Genomic DNA, 18,774 nt, shown 5'->3' with positions numbered 1-18,774 from the left:
AGTTTTGTACAATGTGACTATATGTAAATATAAACGATTAGGTGAAATATCTTCCCTAGGAGTTTGTGAATCTGTGGAATTCTTTACTGCAGAGGGCTGTAGAGGCTGGGTCGTTGATGTGGCACAGTGATAGTGTCCCTGGCCCTAACCCACTCTGCTGCAAAATGTCTGTGAAATTCATCGATCCTCTTTATTCTCCCTTATTAATCCCTTAATTTACTTTCTATAAGACCAATGCTCATTTAGTTAACTTCTCTTTTTTCAATATCGATAGAAATTCTTACAGTTCCTTTTTTATATTTCGGGGGCTAATCGAATGTACTAAACTTCTTAACTGAATAACTATACCCAGACTTCAGTATTGATTACTTTCCCAGATACCCTTCCATCTCCTCAAAATAATGAATGTCTTTGGAGTTTAATTATTTCAGTGAATATACAAAGTCTCTCAGAAGGTTTACACATGGGATTTCCTGAGGAACTGAGTGGGTGTGTGTGGAATAGGGAGGTGGGGCGGTTGGAACTTTCCCCAGTTGGATTCTCCCCCTTTCCTCCTCCAAATTTACCTCTGTCACACACACACAACTCTATGTGTGTACACAATGAGGTGACTCCAACTTTTCTCAAATTTATCCTGAACTGTTCCTCATTTCATTTCTATTATATATAGTGAACAAATTGGAAATCAATAAATTGTTGGAAGTGACATTGAAAAGGATTTAAATGTATTTAACTGTTTGATACAGTTAGCTCAGTTCACTGGATGGCTGCATTTCGATGGAGAGCGATGCCAATGGTGTGTGTTTAATTCCTGCACTAGCTGAGGACACCATGAAAGATTCCCTTTCTCAATCTCGTGACTCACCTGAGGCATGGTGACCCTCAGGTTAAACCACCATCGGATATCTCTCTCTCTAACAAGAAAGCAGGATTATAGTAGGTCTTTAACTTTACTGCCAAAGGTAAAATATCAAATGCAATATTACAAATGAGGATTGTACTAATAACTTTTATTTAAATTTTGATTTTGTACAAATATAAATGTTTTGAAACTTTATTAATGTGCAGAATTAACAATTCCATGTTAATCTGATAAATGAAATAAAACTCTCTTCATCTCATGAACACAAAATTTCTTAGTCACTTTGCAAAACACAGATCTTGCTTTTGGAGAAGTGACATTCAGTAATGTAATGATTATTCTGTATATAAGGGAGAATGTATTCAGTGTAATGTTATTAATTATTCTGTGAAACAAACTACATTTATTACCATTCCACTCCCTGAAATATATTAACAACATATACAGCCCTCTCCACTTTCTTAGTTCAGTGTCTTCTCAGTGTGTGAGGTTTTAGTTTGAATTGGGTGGGTGAGGTTTGGGCACATGTCCATTGAACCAGCCACACCAAATATTATTGCAGTACTTCTTTACCAACACTGGATGGCATAGCATTGCCTGTCTACATTCTGAAACCTTTAATGATCTTCAATTAAAATGCAACATTTAGTAAAATACAATGACATTGTTATTTACTGAGACAGTAAACCTGGAGTAAGACTCATATCTTTTCTCTTGCTTAAAAAATAAGGTATGGAGAGCCGAAGGTCCCAACTACCTACAATATACATTTCTACTCTTGACCATTGCACTTACTAAAGAGGGAAGTAGCTGATCACATTATCTATGTAGCTGTGAATTTGAAATATTATCTTGTAATCTTAACAGAAGTCTCTTATTGAACTTCTCTACATAAACTGAAGCAATTTTGCTGATAATGCTATAAATACATGAGAAGTTGCCAATTCATAGAACATAGAATAGTACAGTACAGTACAGGCCCTTCAGCCCACAATGTGCCAAGCATTTATCTTAATCTAAGATCAACACACCCCTCATTTTACTGCCGTCCATGTGCTTGTCCAGCAGTTTCTTAAATATCCCTAATGTCTCTGACTCTATTACCACTGCTGGCAGTGCATTTCACACAGCCACACTCTCTGTGTAAAGAACCTACTTCTGATATTTCCCCTAAATCTTCCTCCAATCACCTTAAACTTGTGACCCCTTGTGACAACCATTTCTGCCCTGGGGAAAAGTCTCTGGCTATCTTCTCTATCTATGCCTCTCATTACCTTGTACACCCCTCCTCTTTCTTCTCTCCAGTGTGAAAAGCCTGAGCTCACTCAAACTCTCTTCATAAGAAATCATCCTGGTAAATCTCCTCTGCATCTTCTGTAAAGCACCTACATCCTTCCTATAATGAGGTGACTAGAACTGGACATAATATTCCAAGTGTGGTTTAACCAGGGTTTTATATAACTGCTGTAAAAAAAATCAAAAAGCATTCAATAAAAATTCTGACCGTGAATAACTTCAGGACAAAAGTATTTCAAAAATATAACAAAATTGCTAAATAATGTAGCTAAAAATGCTATCCCTATATTTGAAAAACAGTATTCAGGAGAATGGTGTGAGCTGATCCAGCTTCAATGCTGGAGAGCGTCTCCAGTCAATTTGGCTGCTCTGAACTCTACCCTCATCACGTACCTACATCAGAATCGAAACAAGTAAATGTATAAATATAACTAAACAATCTGTAGCTAAAGAAAGAGTCATCTGTAATGAGAAAAATCTTATAACCTGCAATGAGTTCACAGCTGATTTATCATCATTTTTCCATTGGCAGCTCAAATAATAAAGTAACAAACAAAGTTTTAAAACTTTTATTCAGCTACTATTGTGTTAATCAAGATGGAAACTGCTTTCTCTCCTACTCTCCTTTCAACTCAGTTCCCTTCGCTGATCTCGGTGGGTGAACAGTCTGAGTTATAGTTGTGTCTTTTCTACATCCCTCCAGCTGGTTGTGATCTTGAAAGGATGAGGCTGAAAAGTTCTGAAAGTCATTCAGATGGACAGTGGCCTCTGAATACCAAGTGCTGAAAGCTCTGACAGTTCAGTGGTCTTCCTTTGGGACAGACAGTTGTGCACTTGTTGGATGTGGTTTTCTCCTGGAGGATTCCATTATGTGATGAATCTGCTCCCATGCCTCGTTCTGATGCTCTGGTGATCGATTCCATCTCAGGAACAACCCTGAAACAAAACGACAGGTCACTCAGGTGACTGTCAAACTGGACCAACTGTTACAGAGGTGGTTGGTTACCCGGCGTCAATTTGTACCTGAAAAACATACAGTGCAGGATCAATCAAGAATTTAAAAAGTCAATTATATAGGATGATAACAGTGAAATTAATAATAGACAATTTTGTGAAAGATACTATTATGATAAACAGTCAATAGGACAATCCTCATCTGTAATTACTGGACAATTGTCATGTTTTTATCCTGTTTCATTAATGTAAAAAAAATGCCAAAAAGTGCAAAGCTTTCTATATAGATTAGATTATCTACAGTGTGGAAACAGGCCCTTCAGCTCAACCAGTCCACACCAAACCTCCGAAGAGTAACCCACCCAGAGCCATTTCCCTCTGAATGATGCGCCTAACACTGCGGGCAATTTAGCACGACTAATTCACCTGACCTGCACAACTTTGGACTGTGAGAGGAAACCAGAGCACCCGGAGGAAACCCATGCAGACACAGGGAGAATGTGCAAACACCATCAGACACCATGCATGGCTGGAATCGAATCTGGGACCCTGGTGCTGTGAGGCAGCAGTGCTAACCACTGAGCAATATGCAACCCCATATAAATGGGGTGTGGCCCAAGGAAGAACTAATTGGCTTTTGATGAAGACACAGGCCCTTTGGCTCACAATGTGCCAAGCATTTATTTTAATCTAAGATCAACCTAACTTACGCAACTCTCAATGTACTGCCATCCATGTGCTTGACCAGCAGTCCCTTTAATGTCCCTAATGTCTCTGACTGCTGATAGTGCATTCCACACACCCACCACTCTCTGTGTAAAGAACCTGCCTCTGACATCTCCCCTGAACCTTCCTCCAATTGTCTTAAAATTATGACCCCTTGTGTCAGCCATTTCTGCTCTGGGGAAACGTCTCTGGAATGTTTTAAAAGGTTCTGATAACATTGGATTTACACAGAGTGGGTTGACATTTTAAAATGTTGTGGGTTATTATACTCAGAATGTTATGGTTTGTCTCAGCTGCTGGGGTGGAGTTTACTGCAGCCATCCAAATGTGAACAGAATTTTCAGAGCAGACTATTGGACATAGATTAGCTTGAAGCCTCCTCAGTGAGTGGAAGCTCTGAATAAAACAGTTCCTTCTTTCAGCTTTGTAGTTTCAGACAATCAATAAGGTAGCACAGAGCTGTGCAACTGTATTATCACTGCACTAAGGCAGCTTGCCAGAGGTAATGTGAGTGAGCTCTGCTCTTGTAATTAACACAGGGACAGCATCCTGATGTATGGTCACTGCTCACACATTCCCACGTGGATTATATTTGTCAACAGTGTCTATGTTTCTAGTCCTGGCCCAGTTGCTGTGCTGACTTTCCAGGCTTGTTACAGAACTACAACTCTCCTCCATTCTCTGAGAATTTCAGCTCCTCCCAGTAAAACCTTGTGAGTGTATTCTGCAACATTTCAACATTTGTATGACAAAGAATTGAGCGTTCGCTATCCCTGTCCCCTCGTGGGGAAACGACAACATCCAACTCCTCGCAACATCTTCAAAACGGCATTTTTAAAGGAGAGACTGAAAGACAGAAAGAAACAAAGGGAAAGGGAAATGGTGAGATAAAGAGAGGCAGTGAAGGAGAAATAGAAAAGGATATAAAGAACTTCTATTTGTAAAGAACATTTTACAACTTTTAGATGGCTCAAAGTCAATGAAATACTTTGGAGATCGGTTACGGTTATTATGTAGGAAATGCAGCAGCCGATATGCCTACAGCAAATTCCCACAAATAGTCACGTGATATGGACCAGTTGATCTGTTTTTGTCTGATGGCAGTAAGATACTAGCCACAATACTGGGGAGCAGTCCAATGTTCTTCTCCAAAATAGTCTCCTGCATTGTTTTCCCTGAACCGGGGAGGGAAAGCAGGCTCTGTTCAAAGCCTTATCCAAAATCTGGGTCAGATCACCTGCTGCCTGTTTGGTTTATTTCAGTGCCAGCTGATTGATGGGGTCAGGAGACCCGATACAAAGGGGAGCCAGCTTTCTGTTTAGCAACTTTCATTAAAGCCCCATGTACCTTGCCAAAGCTGCAAACTCTGCGGAGCCACAGAAGGCCAGATGGTGAGGTTGTTTCTTTCGTACAGAGGATTCATGTATTGCTTTCGCTCACAAGGTCTGTTCATCCGACTCCAAATCGAAATGGTCTGTTCCTTCACATTCAGAGTAAACCTACAAATAATAAGGAAAGTATTCCAAAGATAAGTGAATTTTGAGTACTTCTGCTGGCACTATTTGATATTTTCTGCTGAGTGTTTCAATCTGATACAACAGAGTTTTCTTACAATAATGCAATAATTGTAGTGGGGCTGATTAACCCCACGTACCCACTTCAGTCCAAATCTGGTGGTGATTAGCCTAAGCTGAAAATGCGTTGCTGGAAAAGCGCAGCAGGTCAGGCAGCATCCAAGGAGCAGGAGAATCGACGTTTCGGGCATGAGCCCTTCTTCAGGAATCGAAACATCGATTCTCCTGCTCCTTGGATGCTGCCTGACCTGCTGCGCTTTTCCAGCAACACATTTTCAGCTCTGATCTCCAGCATCTGTAGTCCTCACTTTCTCCTAGGTGATTAGCCTAAACTTTCTCTCCAAGGAAACCAAACCACCATTTATCATTGAGGGCCCAGTCATATCTACTAATTTATCTTTGATCCTTACATGATACTGCGTTAAGTTTGATCATGGGTAATATTAATTGCCACATTTTCAGACATTTCGTCATCATGCTAGGTAACATCTTCAGTGAGCCTCTGGACGAAGCACTACATTGGACAACAGGCAGAAAACTAGCCAGCAGGATACATGAACATCACCTAGCCACAAAATGACATGACCCTCTCTCGCTGGTATCCTTACATACAGATGAGGAAGGACACCACTTTGACTGGGAAAACACATCCATCCTAGGACAAGCCAAACGAGAATTCCTAGAGGCATAGCATTCCAACCAAATTTTAAGACATTTGGACAGGTACATGAATCGGAAAGAGTTAGAGGGATATGGACCAAATACAAGCAAATGGGACTAGTTTAGTTTGCTATAGGACTCTATGACTTTATGACTGTAAGTAACAACTGTTCTTGTGTGATCTTTCTGGAAGACAGGGAGGACTATAGAGATTTGTATATGGATAGTGAGGCTCGGTGACAGGGGTGCTCTGATACAGACTTTGAATCTTTATCTTTCTCACTTTTGACATGGAGCTAATGAAAGCAGCATCAGTCCTCTGCATCTTTGATTAATAATCTCGGGATTTGGGAAAAGTCATCTCTGGAAGATCATTGGCGTATAGGACCCGATATTACTGACCTGATATCACCACGTGCTCCACCAGTTCAAACGGTTTGTAAAGCCTGAACCTTTAATGTTTCTTTTTGCCCGCTAATTTGCTGAAAGTGGTGAATAACTGATAAAGATCCATTGTGCGGGTGATTAGTTTTGGCAAAATCCAGCCCCTAGAATTCTCCTCATTTATCCAGATGAATATTGTCAGCAGTGAGAATTAAAGCACAATATTCAGAAAGAAGTGTATTAGGATTTGTGGGACAGACATGGTGAAATCTCCTCTGTGTAACATCCTTGCCAAAAACACACAAGCAGAGCTACATTAAAGGCCTGATTCAAAGTGCAATGTTCTCTTGATGATATAAACTCAGCTGCAACTCTCCACAAACCATGCTTTCAGAACTAAAACATTTTGAAATGTGCTGGATCTCTCAGGAGACAGCAACTTGCTTTGAAAATGTGACCATTTCCTCTTTCACTCTTAAAATGGTGAAGTCTAAATAATCTGCTCAGTCAAAGTGAAAGGATCAAAATCTGAGAGATACTGTGGGAGGTCATTTTTGCTGATTTGTTTCTGAACAACTGGAGGAGAGATTTCCCACACAGAAATGTTAATAATGACTTCTCCCCCACCCCAGAAACCCAGCTCATTTCAAAAGCAAAAGACTTTCATTATATGCAATTATCTATAGCAATGGATAGTTGAAGCTAAGAAATAACAAGTATATATATATATATATATATATATATATAAAGTCTTCTCTCATATGGTGTTGAAATAAACTCCATAAATCTATTTTCGTTTGAAGTTAAAAGTTTTAGAACATAGAACAGCAAAGTATGCGATGTTGTGCCCAACATGTTGCCAAGTAAAACTAATCCCTCCTGCCTGCCCTTGGTCCGTATCCCTCTTTTTTCGTTTGTCTAGCAGACTCACACTAACCACTGAATTTAAAAATCCCTATACCATGGCTATTTGAGAATGCAGTTGGAGGAGGAACCGCCAATGCTTCACACAAGAATCAGAATCTGAATCAAAAGCTTTTCTTTCTTTTTCCTCTCTGTTCCATTGAGATGTTTCCTTTAAAGCTAGTCTTCAAATTGTAGCTCTGGAACAAGGAAATTGCAACGTGATGTCGATTGCTTATGATTACAGCATAAAAAAAAACTGGAATATGTAAAAAAAAAGTCTGCATTCACCCGCTCAGTGGGTCAAGTGGTGTATAACTGCACATGTTCAAATTTTGAATAGTAGATGCACTTCTGTAAGGAAGTTCCTGGGCCTGCACACTAAGTAAAGTTGAAACCTTGTTGATTTAATAGCTGTTCTATTGTATTAAGAACCAAAGGCAAATTCTGATCCATTTTATTAATGAAAACTATACCTACTCTCTCAGACTCTCACTCACTGGATTTTGCAAACACTCTGGTTGCAAAGTCTTAACTTCTGTTGAAATTGCTGCTTTTTGATGGTTGACCAGTGTACGTCAAAGCTAAGGAAGTAATTTGTTGCATATAATTACGATTTCACAAATCGGAGTTGCGTGTAAGTGGGATTGACTGAAATTGTGGCTTCGCCTTGAACCTAAAGAGGAAGTGGAATTGAAATATACAATAAAAAGGGTCAGTGTCTGTTGGAGCTTCAGGTCACTGCTAATTCAATGATGGGACTGCAACAACAGCTCCACATTTGGTGGCTGGGACATGGTGAGGTCAGCAGTCAGGGTTGATCTTCCTCAGAGTTCAGTGAGGTTCAGATTATTTAACTTGGGATGTTATCTAAATAATTCAGCATCATTTCCCACCCCAGCTGACAGGGGGGAGGGTCCTCCAAATTGATGTTAAAGAACCTTCTGTGGCACAAGGAGCCTGTTCACACCACGATGCTCAGACCAGAGAGAGAGTTTCACAGAAAAGCTGGTGACTGGCAGAAAAGAGGGAAGACTTTGGGCAAGGGCCAGGGTTTTGTCGCAAAGGTCAGGGGAGCAATCAGATTCCTCCTGGATTCCACAAACTGTCCACTAGAAAGTGGATTCTTGATTCTTGCCACAATGTGTTCCCACCAGAATTAGCTGCTGGTATCAATGTCATATGGATCTGAAAGACATCTCATTTAAAATGGGATAACCATATGTCACTGAGGTATGACTTTTCCAGGTAGTGGAGGAGTCTCATTCATCCTGGCATAAACTCAATGATGAAGTCTCACTGCTGTCTGGGGAAGAGAATGTCACAGACTAATCACCCTCTGAGAAAAATCAAATTCTAATCATCTCATTCTTGGGAGACATCTAACTTTCAAACAGTGTCTCCTTGTTCTACGCTCACTCACTTCTCAGCATCCATCCTGTCAAGTCCTCACAGGATCTTATTTGTTTCTATAAAAGCATCTCTCATTCTCCTACCCTCGACATCCTAATGGATTTCTTACTGAGCTAAGGAGGCCAAACCTGTACAGTATCCTCTGGAGGTCTCACCAAGGCCCTGCAGCAAAATGTCCCTGTTTTTATATTTAATAGCCTTTCAGTAAACATCAACACTTCATTTGTCTTTCAATCACTTGCTATATCTGTACTTGCTATAACTTCTTTTGATTCATGTACCAGATACCATCTCTCTGCACCCCAGAGTCCTGCAATCTTTCTCCATTTTTTATTCTACCAGCCAAATAGGGAAATTCACATTTTTCCACATTATATTTCACCTGTCAAAATTTATCCAACCACTAAGCCTATCCCCATCTCTTTATAAATTCTTCATGTCCTGTTGACAACTTAGTTTCTCACCTTTCCCTGTATCACCAGTTAATGTAACTATTATACATAATTGAAGCAGAAAGTGCTGGAGAAACTCAGCAGGTCCGGTAGTATCTGTGAAGAGAGAAACAGAGTTAATGTTTCACGTCTAATGAGTCTTCTTCAGAACACAGATATCATATATTTGGTCACTTTGTCCAATCATTTATAGTGAGTGTAGGTATTTGTGACTCCAGCACTGATTCCTGTCACACTCCATTAGTTACAGCTTGCTAACCTGAAAAGAGTTATTTCTCCCTACTCTCTCATTGCTGTTAGCTAACTAATCCTTTAGATACTGTCCCTGATATAAGACTTGAACCCAAAACCTTTTGACTAATAGGCCAGGATGCTACCCATCATACTATGGCTAACACCTCGGCTTTTAATTCATCAGCTTCTAGGTTATGGATTCAGAATGCTCCTCCTATCTTCAACTCCCACACCATGAGCTGTTATTTTGCAGTAACTTTTGATGTAACATCTTATCAAATACTTCTAAAATCCTAAACACACAATTTCTATAGGTTCCATCCTGACTCACAGAACTCTAACAAATTAGCTGAATGTGATTTGTGTTTCACAAAAGCATGTTCAATTTGCTTGATTGTATTATGATTTCCTAAATGATGTGGAGGTACTAGTGTTGGACTGGGTGGACAAAGTTAAAAATCCACAACACCAGGTTAGAGTCCAACAGCTCCAAAAGCTTGTACTTCCAAATAAACGTGTTGGACTGTAACTTGGGGTTGTGTGATTTTCTAAATGTCCGACCATGACCTCCTTAATCATGGATTCTAGCATTTTCTATATAATAGACGTTAGGAAAATTGCCCTATGGTTTGCTGTTTTCTGATTCTTTCCTTTGAGTAGAGCGGTATGTTTGCAATGCTCCATTCTGCCAGGGCTTTCCCAACAAGTGTCAGGAGTTTTGGAACATGACAACTGATGTATCTCATATCTTCTGTCTTCACCAAATTTTGAAATCTTAGAGATTTCATACGTACAGGGAACTCTCACCACTGGGAAGCATGGGGCAGGTTGCCGGGAATTTCCCCAAACATCAGGGATATAAGTAAGACATCAGGAAACAAGACGCAGAGAGGGGAACTGCTTTGCAGAACCTCTACATTCTGCTCGCGAAAAGACTCAGATTCCAGATGCCTGCCACTTCAACACCGAACCCTGTCCCCAGGCCAAGATCTCTGTCTCAGGCTTGTTGCAGTGCTCTGGTGAAGCTCAGTGTAAGCTGGAAGAACAGCACCTCATTTTCAGCCTGGGGATCCTGTAGCCTTCGAGACTCAATATCAAGTTTAATTATTTTAGGGCCTCCACCTTCTCCCAAGTCCTTACCCCCACCCCAACCACCAGACCTTGTCATGCCATGGGCTGCTACAACAAACACCCCATTGTCAGCCACTAAGGGTTCCCATTAGCAGCTACCCATTCTCCCAGACTAACTTTGTCTATCCTCACCTCTCCTGCCCCCCAAACACCATTGCCAGCATATATACCAAGCTTTTCCTAGCTACCATCAGTTCTGGAGAAGGGTCACTGGACCTGAAATGCTAACTCTACTTTCTCTCCACAGATACTGCCAGACCTGCTGAGTTTCTCCAGCAATTTCTGTTTTACTTTTCAGACTTTCAGCATCCACAGTTTTTGTTTTTCTCAGTGGATTATATTCAGCTATCTATTATTGGGTAATATTTATTTGATTCAATATTTTGATTCTCAAAATATTTAACAGTTTAGAAACATTTTATGAATTTGACCTATGGAAAGTAAGTCCTGAGAATATATTTACACAGACTGCTACTGTAAAGAACTCAGTGATGATTCACTGACAATGACCTTCACATTAGGTGGAGTTTGGTAAAGTGATTTCCTCATACATTACCGTTCCTTTTCATTATTACACAGGAATGTCCCAAAGCAGGATGCATAGGCATGTTCAAACAATGTGATCAGGAAGTGCTCATTAAACTGGAACGAGCAAGGGAACTGGCTGATCATCTGCCAGCAGCAATCCAGGAAGATGAGGAAGATGGGTGCTTCTTGTTTCAGCTTGGCATGTGAATACGCTGAACTGGCACAGCGGTGTTGGAAAGGATGTCCTGCCTGAAGAAGAAGAAAATAAAAATGTGACAGAACTCTTCAGTCTGAGCAATGCCAACCATTCACCTTTGTTAAGGTGTCAGAAATGGAATAGACACAACCTCACAATCAATTGTGTTAATATTGTTTCTTGAGGTGCCTACTTCTTTCTGTGAGCCTCAATAATAAATGCGAGAGGCAATTCAACCATGAGAGGCCTCACAGGTAGGCCTTGTCCTGTTCCTCTTCAATGTGCACAAACAAACAGAGCTTCCGGCAGGAATTGCTGGATAACAGTCCAGAGCTGAGATCCATGAATCACATAAAATCATAAACTCCTCCAGCATACAATAAGCCCATTCAGCCAACCATTTCTGGGCTTGCTCTCATAAAGAGCAATCCAGTGAATTCCGTGAGCTGGTTCTCTCACACTCCAGGCGTAGTGATGCTGTGTGAATTGTTCACAGTGCTGACTGATGGAGCTTGGAGCTTGCTGTTGGTGGCAGACTCTGAGTTGAGTCTGCCTCCTGACAGCAAATCAATGGGGCTGCTTCTTTCCACTGCACAGATTGGTGTCAGCTACAAATTTCTAGATTCCAGAGACAGGTACAGACCAAGTGATCAAATACTTTGTGGAATAACAGTCGACTGATGCCTGGAGGGTGGGGCAGTATTACTTGGGGAAGTATTACAGCCAGGGGAAGGGTAAAAACTAACTAGTGTTGTTGTGACAAAACTGTGGGGCTGACTACGCTGGAGTGTGATATCAGAATCTTTACAGACTGGAATGTTCATGCACACTTTATCCTGAAGACACTAAATGTGTCCTGAGTGGATGCACCTTAGGTGGTCTGTGCAAAGTATGCACCGGGAGAAACATGATCTTTTCTCAATCATGCTTTCTTCTGATTTTACATACCTGTAACCATTCCCTCTCGATAAGTGCTTGGAAACCATCAATGGTTCGACAGTCTGGATCCAGAATGATTTGTGCCAGCGATGTGAGCTGGAGGGTGGAGTCTCTCCCTTCAGAGTCATGGATCAGGACAGACACTCCTTCTCTGTGACAGCAAATTGACAGCATCACTCTCGCATCGAATCCCATAGCCCACCACATGTTTTTTCCAAGTTTAGTTGTAATGATTCACTTTAAACTAATTTGATGTTCAGTTTGACAGAATCACAGTCTTGGTTAAAATCCATTTTCTTTCTCCAAACAAGATGAATTAAGTAAACATTCTGAAACTCTTTGTGGTCAACGTTTCACATTATGAAACGTGGTCAATGTTAAATTGCTGCTAATCCTGAGGTATTGAGATTCTCCAGATAATGTTCTGTATACCGTTAAAGCTGGAGAAGAACGTGGTAACTGTCCACTGGTCCACACTACACCAGAATGTTCGTGACGTTGGTGATCTATTTGGCCTCTCCCTTCCACCCCACTCTGAACTTCCAGCAAAACAACTTCTCCATTTCTGAGATTGCCTATTTCCACCTTTATAACTTCAGCCAACTCCATCGTGACCTCAGCTTATCTGCTGCTGAAATCCTCAATCATACTCACACAGTCACCGAGATCTACAACACGGTAAAAAGACCCTTTGGCCCATCATATCCATGCTGGTCAAAACAAAACACCTCACTATTCTCATCCCCTTTTTCAAGGCCCATAGCCTTTTATTTTTTGACATCACATGTGCACATCTAAATCCTTCTTCAATGTGATGAGGGTTTCTGTCTCCCCCACCCTCACAGGCAGTGAGTTCCAGATTCCCAACTCCCTCTAGGTGAAAAAGTTTTCCTTCGCATTTTCTCTGAACCTCTTGTCCCTTAGCTTAAATCTATTCACTTGCCCCCCTCCTTCACATCCTCACCACCATCATTGTCCCCTCCACTAAGAAGAAAGGTTTCTTCCCAATCACCCTGTCGGTGCTCCTCAGAATTTTATACATCTCAGTCACAGCCCCTCTCAATTTCTTCTGCTCCGAGTAAACTGTGCAAGGCTGACTCTGCTCGGAGTTACAAAGGCAATGAATTTAAGGTTGTCAGTTGAGCTTTCAGAGTGCATCACTTTTATATTCTGCCTTGTGCAAACAGAGGGACCATGGCAATGCTTTGCAACGTTTTCAATAGAACAAAAGCTTGGGAAAATTGTGGGTACATTTCCCATTACACCATGTCTTGCCAATCAGGATTGACTTACCAACCACAGAATCATGAAATTCCTTTGTAGAAACAGACCATTCGGCCCATTGTGTCTGCACAGGCTCTTCACATGAGAGTTATCTTAGTGCCAGTCTTCTGCTAACCAATCTGCACCCTGTTTTCTATGCAATATAAATTGTTCCCTTCGGGATTTGATATTCTTGTGATTTTATTCTGATGAGTGCACATTGACAACGTTTGAGAACAAGAGCCTTTTCTCAGTAATGCTCAATTTATACATTTGTGTAATCAGCTACATTCATTGACATTCCCGGTACAATATTCAAGGCTGCCAGAGGACCTTAATTGAGAAAATAATTTTGAAATCTTTTGAACAGTTTAAGCAAAAAAAACAGGAAGTGTGCAATTATATATCAATCCTACAGGAATTCTAATAGTTAGCTGTTTAAGATAAACAAACACAATTACAATGGTCCAGTTTCAGAGACAGGCATCCATAAAATTGCTATAAGAGTTCCTTAAAGATGTGTAGGGCAGGTGAATTGGCCATGCTAAATTTCCCATAGTATTACGTGTATTAGTCAGAGGGAAATGGATCTGGGTGGGTTACTCTTCGGAGGGTTGGTGTGGACTGGTTGGCCTGAAGGGCCTGTTTCCACATTGTAGGGAATCTAATCTAATCCTTAATTTCTTCAGAATTAGCCAATCTATGGTCACAGTTAGATCACTGTGACCAGCCTCAGTGTTTAGCCAGATTCCTTTTTGTGATTTCTATCAAGTGATTCTCTGGGGAAGCGCGTTTATGTGAACATCAGACAACAGCAAGATTGGGTTGACTGCTGTGAGCCATGGCCTGCTGATCACACGGGAGAAAACAGCATGTACCAGACATACAGAGGAATGCTGGTGCACAGGGAATAGGTCAGAGTGAGAGTAAATTGTAAAGTAATGATAGTCCCTTGTTACTGAGAGACAATGGTTGATAAGTTTAACCTGAGAGCCACTGCACCTCAGGCAATGGTGAAGTTGAGAAAGTAGTAATCTCAGCTGGTCACAGAAATTGAACCCACGCTGCTGGCACCACTTGGTATTTACAAACCAGCCAACCAGCTAACTGACCCTCCAGCAAGAGGGAGCTCAATGGGAGACACAATGTCCTATCACAAAGAATTGCTACTGTTAGAAATGACGTCTGAAGTTAGAGTGTTACCTGTCAACACACTGTGCAGCCAGACACGCGATGGTCAATATAGTTTTAACATGGCTCAGCCATTTAGAAGCCTCCAGTTTACTGAGCCACCTGTCAATGCTATTGGATTGGTCATTACAAGCATCGACTAATTTAATCAGGCTTTCCTGAAGAACTCTGCCTCTGTAATAAAAGAAAATACATTAACACTGATTAGAAGAAGTTCAGCTTTCCAGGACGTGCTCCAGTATTGAACATCAGATGCTATGTTGCATCTTTTAATTATGCTGACAGTTCCATAAGACATACCTACAGGGATTACATCCTAAAAATTCATCAAGATCTTTGCACATGCATTAACTCAGCACCAAAGGGAAGTGAATTCTGAGGCAGAGGTACATCCAAAGCTCAGGATGTCAATTTCAAGCCACCAGCTTTGACCTGGGGAATGCTCTCAACATCAACTGGAGTCCGTCTCAGCCTGCAGGATAATGTGTAGACCTGGGTTTTTTACAGCAGTGTGGAACCCTCCATATTACATGTCTGATTCCTCACAAAATTAGACTACTAAAAGAAATCAAGTTTCTAACAGATAAATAATGTCCATGGTGTATGCTCATTTTTCACTAAATTTCAGCAGAAACAAAATTCTGACTCATTGACTCTTACACAAGTCAAGCCTACAATCATTAAAATCACCCTAAAATCTTAAGTAACCAAACAGCATGCAAGAGGGATTTAGAAGTGAGTTGATTGGGACACAGTGGAAGAATGATAACTGATTTCCAAAGTTACAGGGTTAAAGGTGACTGGAAGATCATCCAGTTTGAGGTTGAAGGGTCACTGGGCTCAAAACATTCACTCTGCTCTCTCTCCACAGATGCTGCCAGACCTACTGAGTTTCTCCAGAAATTTTGTTTTTTTTTTATATTTCCAGCATAGGCAATTCTTTGTCTTATTGAAGTTGAATATGGCAGTATTCATGGAATTATGCATCAAGTTCAGCGCTGGAATGTTTAATATTTGTTTGCCTTCTTTTGAAGAACTTTATGACGATTACATTCAGGAATATTCTCTGAGGTTTGTTCTATCTCAAACACGGCATCCAACCATCTCACCCCCCACCCCACCCCATTCAAAATAACAACGTGATTGTGCTGGTGGGATGTTAGTAACTGTAAACAAGGTAGAAACCCAACTCTGTAAAGCCTCTTCTTCTGATTTTAACTGGACAGTAGTGGCAGAGGCTGTGGATTGTACACAATCCCAATATAATTTATCCCCTCTAGAAACACTGGCGTTTCTTCCCAGAAAAATAACTGCACACAGAATTTCTTGCTTCTAAACTCTTCACAAAAGATTCCTATCACTTACACCTTTCCCAGGAAGTTAATTTTGATTGGCAACCATCCTAGTTATTCTCAGAACACTCTTCCTGACAGTGAGACATGAAAGGTTTAATTCTCTGATGACAGAATAAATTCAAGTTCTGGTGTGTGACAGTGTCTTACCAGGCTGGCCTGATCTATTCACTAATGGAGAGAGACAAAAAAGCTGCAGATGCTGGAATCCAAGGTAGACAGGCAGGAGGCTGGGGGAACACAGCAAGCCAGGCAGCATCAGGAGGTGGAGAAGTCGATGTTTTGGGTATAACCTTTCTTCAGGACTCAGTCCTTCATGACTTGAACCATTGACTTCTCCACCTCTTGATGCTGCCTGGCTTGCTGTGTTCTTCCAGCCTCCTGCCTATTCACGAATGGAGCAGTCTTCCAGCTGCCAAGAACTGCATGGATCCTGTTAGAAAGAGCAAAGCAGATGTTCTTTGTTCTGTAGAATCACTGAACTCTCATCAATTGTTACCATTGTTTCAGTGAAGGTGACAGCTGTGCCTGAGTCGGATGGTTATAGCACGTCAGGTCAGACAGCCTCCGAGGAGCAGGAGAACCAACTTTTCGGTCATAAGCTGGTTATAGGTTCAAATCCCACTCAGTGTCTTATATATAAATCTTTAGACTGACACATCAGAGCAGCGCCTGTGTCTTTGAGTATATCTACACTGACATGACTCTCTTTCTGGGGATATGGAAACCTTGTCTGACCAGGGGTTGGAAGGATTTTCTGGCCGATTATCAGCCTATTGAACAAACTGTCCCTCAGAGACCAATAGGTCACAGTGGGACAGTCCCACAGCATCACAATACCAGAGCGCAGTACTGCAGGAGCTCTCATTTCCTTCAGGATATCCCTCACAATGAAGGACATTGTTACTACCCTCTGGAATGGTGCGTCCTGAGGTGACTCACCTTGCTGGAAATGGGAAGGGTGGGGTTTACAGAAGCGGGTTGGGTGGGATGTTCAGCTTTTTACACACTCCTCCCACTGTCTGTGCCTGACTCCCGCGTTGGGCATTTCAGAGACATCCAAAACGATCGCTAGCCTCACAGATGCTGCTTCTCTGCTTTGGGACAGTCTTGGGCTAGAGATTCCCATGAGATAATGGGAAATCGCTTTTCTTCAGAGAGAATTTGAGGCTATTCTTGAATTGTTTCCTCTGCCCTCCAGGTAACAGTTGCTGGAATAGAGTTCAGAGTAAGGAGCTTGTATTGGAGTCCTGTGTCAGACTTCCAGAAGATGTGGCCTGTCCAATCCAGCTGATTAACATTAACCCAGTGCCTTAAGGTTGGGGACACTGGCCTGAAAAAGGAGTGTTGGAATGTCTATCCTGAAAATGGATTTGTAGGATTCTGTGGAGGCATTGCTGGTAATATTTCTCTCAGGATTTTAAGTGTCTGTTTATTGATCCATATTCATCTAAAAGGCTGATAACTCTGCTGCTCTGTGGACTATGACTCGGTTTCTGTTCTATCATCAGACACTTTGTTCCTCAGTTACATAAAATATAAACTTAAAGATTTTGAAACACACAGTAAAAATATAATCCCAAAAGCACCGCTCTACAAGACTCAGACCAGAGAGGGTTCCCTTCTCTATCCCCTCAAATGGCTTAATTTATCTGTGGCTTCAACTTCCAATCTTCAGAATTGGAGAACATTTCCTCAAGCCTTCAGACAAGTATAAGTCTTCTCAGCTTCAAATAATTCCTTCAGTGTTTCAGCCAAAGCACTTCTGGTCTGAAACTTCCACTAAAGTCCTGACACTGAGCTAAGCTAATTTTAACAATTCAATACTATCTTCTCCCCTTCTCAGGAGCAACTGCTGCACAGAGGTAGGTTCTGCTCAGGACTCTACAGAACTGCCCAAACTGAAACCAGCAGGTAGCAGCGAACATGTTTCTGTCAGTCTGTCTAATCTGCCTTCCACTCCAATTAACACTATCCAGCAGCCTCTCAGTGGGTACGTTCTCTTCTTCAGCTCAATTTTTATCTGTTCCCAGGTGATCCAACTGTCCCCACCACAGAAGCCTGAACTGGAGCAGGAGATGGAACAGGGGCTGGAGTAAAGGCTCGAGCAGGGACCGCTGATGGAGCAGGGGCTGGAGCAGGGGCTGAAGCAGGGGATGGAGCAGGGGATGGAACAATGCATTTCTCTGATATTTCTTTGTCATCTTGTCCACTGTACTTACATGTTCACCTCTCTCGCTGTAACTCTGACTTGTTCAGTTAGTCAATGAACAAAGGAGGTTTTTTTTTTCATTTAACCTATTTTTCTAATCACCCTATTCAGAGAGGTTATTACACATTCCTGGGTTCAGGTGGTTTTGAATGAGGCCTCCCGGTCCAGGGCTGGGGACTCTACCACTGTGACACAATTGGCCTCCAAAAGCAAGTGTTAGCAACCAAGGTAAGTATGTATTAACCCTGGGCACATCCTGTAGCTATTTTCTCACCTGTTCACTGATATTAGTACATACCCTGGAACAGCCGAGACTTGAACCAGGGCCTCCTGTCTATATGAGGTCATGTTAACCTGAACCACTCAGTGGGAACAGGAGCCCTCAGATCAGATGGCTATTTTACAACCAGCCCAATGTTACATTGCTCAGACTGAACCTGCCTGTTCTCCTATCAGTGACATTGATTCGGTTACCAGCCAGACATAAAAACAGGCAGACACACA

General features: G+C 41.5%; 1 protein-coding gene across 4 annotated transcripts in view; it reads right to left on the bottom strand.

Annotated features, from left to right (window-relative positions):
- Nucleotides 1–993: 993 nt before the first annotated feature.
- Nucleotides 994–18,774, bottom strand: part of LOC122563455 (myotubularin-related protein 9-like) — a 47,070-nt gene continuing 29,289 nt past the window's right edge. For 2 of the 4 annotated variants that reach the window (XM_043717200.2, XM_043717201.2), the window contains 5 exons: nucleotides 14,719–14,880; nucleotides 12,262–12,403; nucleotides 11,146–11,366; nucleotides 5,186–5,337; nucleotides 994–3,094 (listed from right to left, as the gene is read on the bottom strand). In XM_043717200.2, coding sequence (XP_043573135.2) covers nucleotides 2,958–3,094; nucleotides 5,186–5,337; nucleotides 11,146–11,366; nucleotides 12,262–12,403; nucleotides 14,719–14,880 — 814 coding nt within the window. In that variant the 3' untranslated portion in view covers nucleotides 994–2,957. The other 2 variants (XM_087976659.1, XM_087976658.1) reach the window with 2 other exon arrangements.

The sequence above is a fragment of the Chiloscyllium plagiosum genome, unplaced genomic scaffold (genome assembly GCF_037043375.1).
Source record: "Chiloscyllium plagiosum isolate Xiang-an unplaced genomic scaffold, Cpla_swu_hap1 HiC_scaffold_30, whole genome shotgun sequence".
Taxonomy (NCBI): Eukaryota; Metazoa; Chordata; class Chondrichthyes; order Orectolobiformes; family Hemiscylliidae; genus Chiloscyllium; species Chiloscyllium plagiosum.
This window is presented reverse-complemented; position numbering and strand designations above follow the sequence as displayed.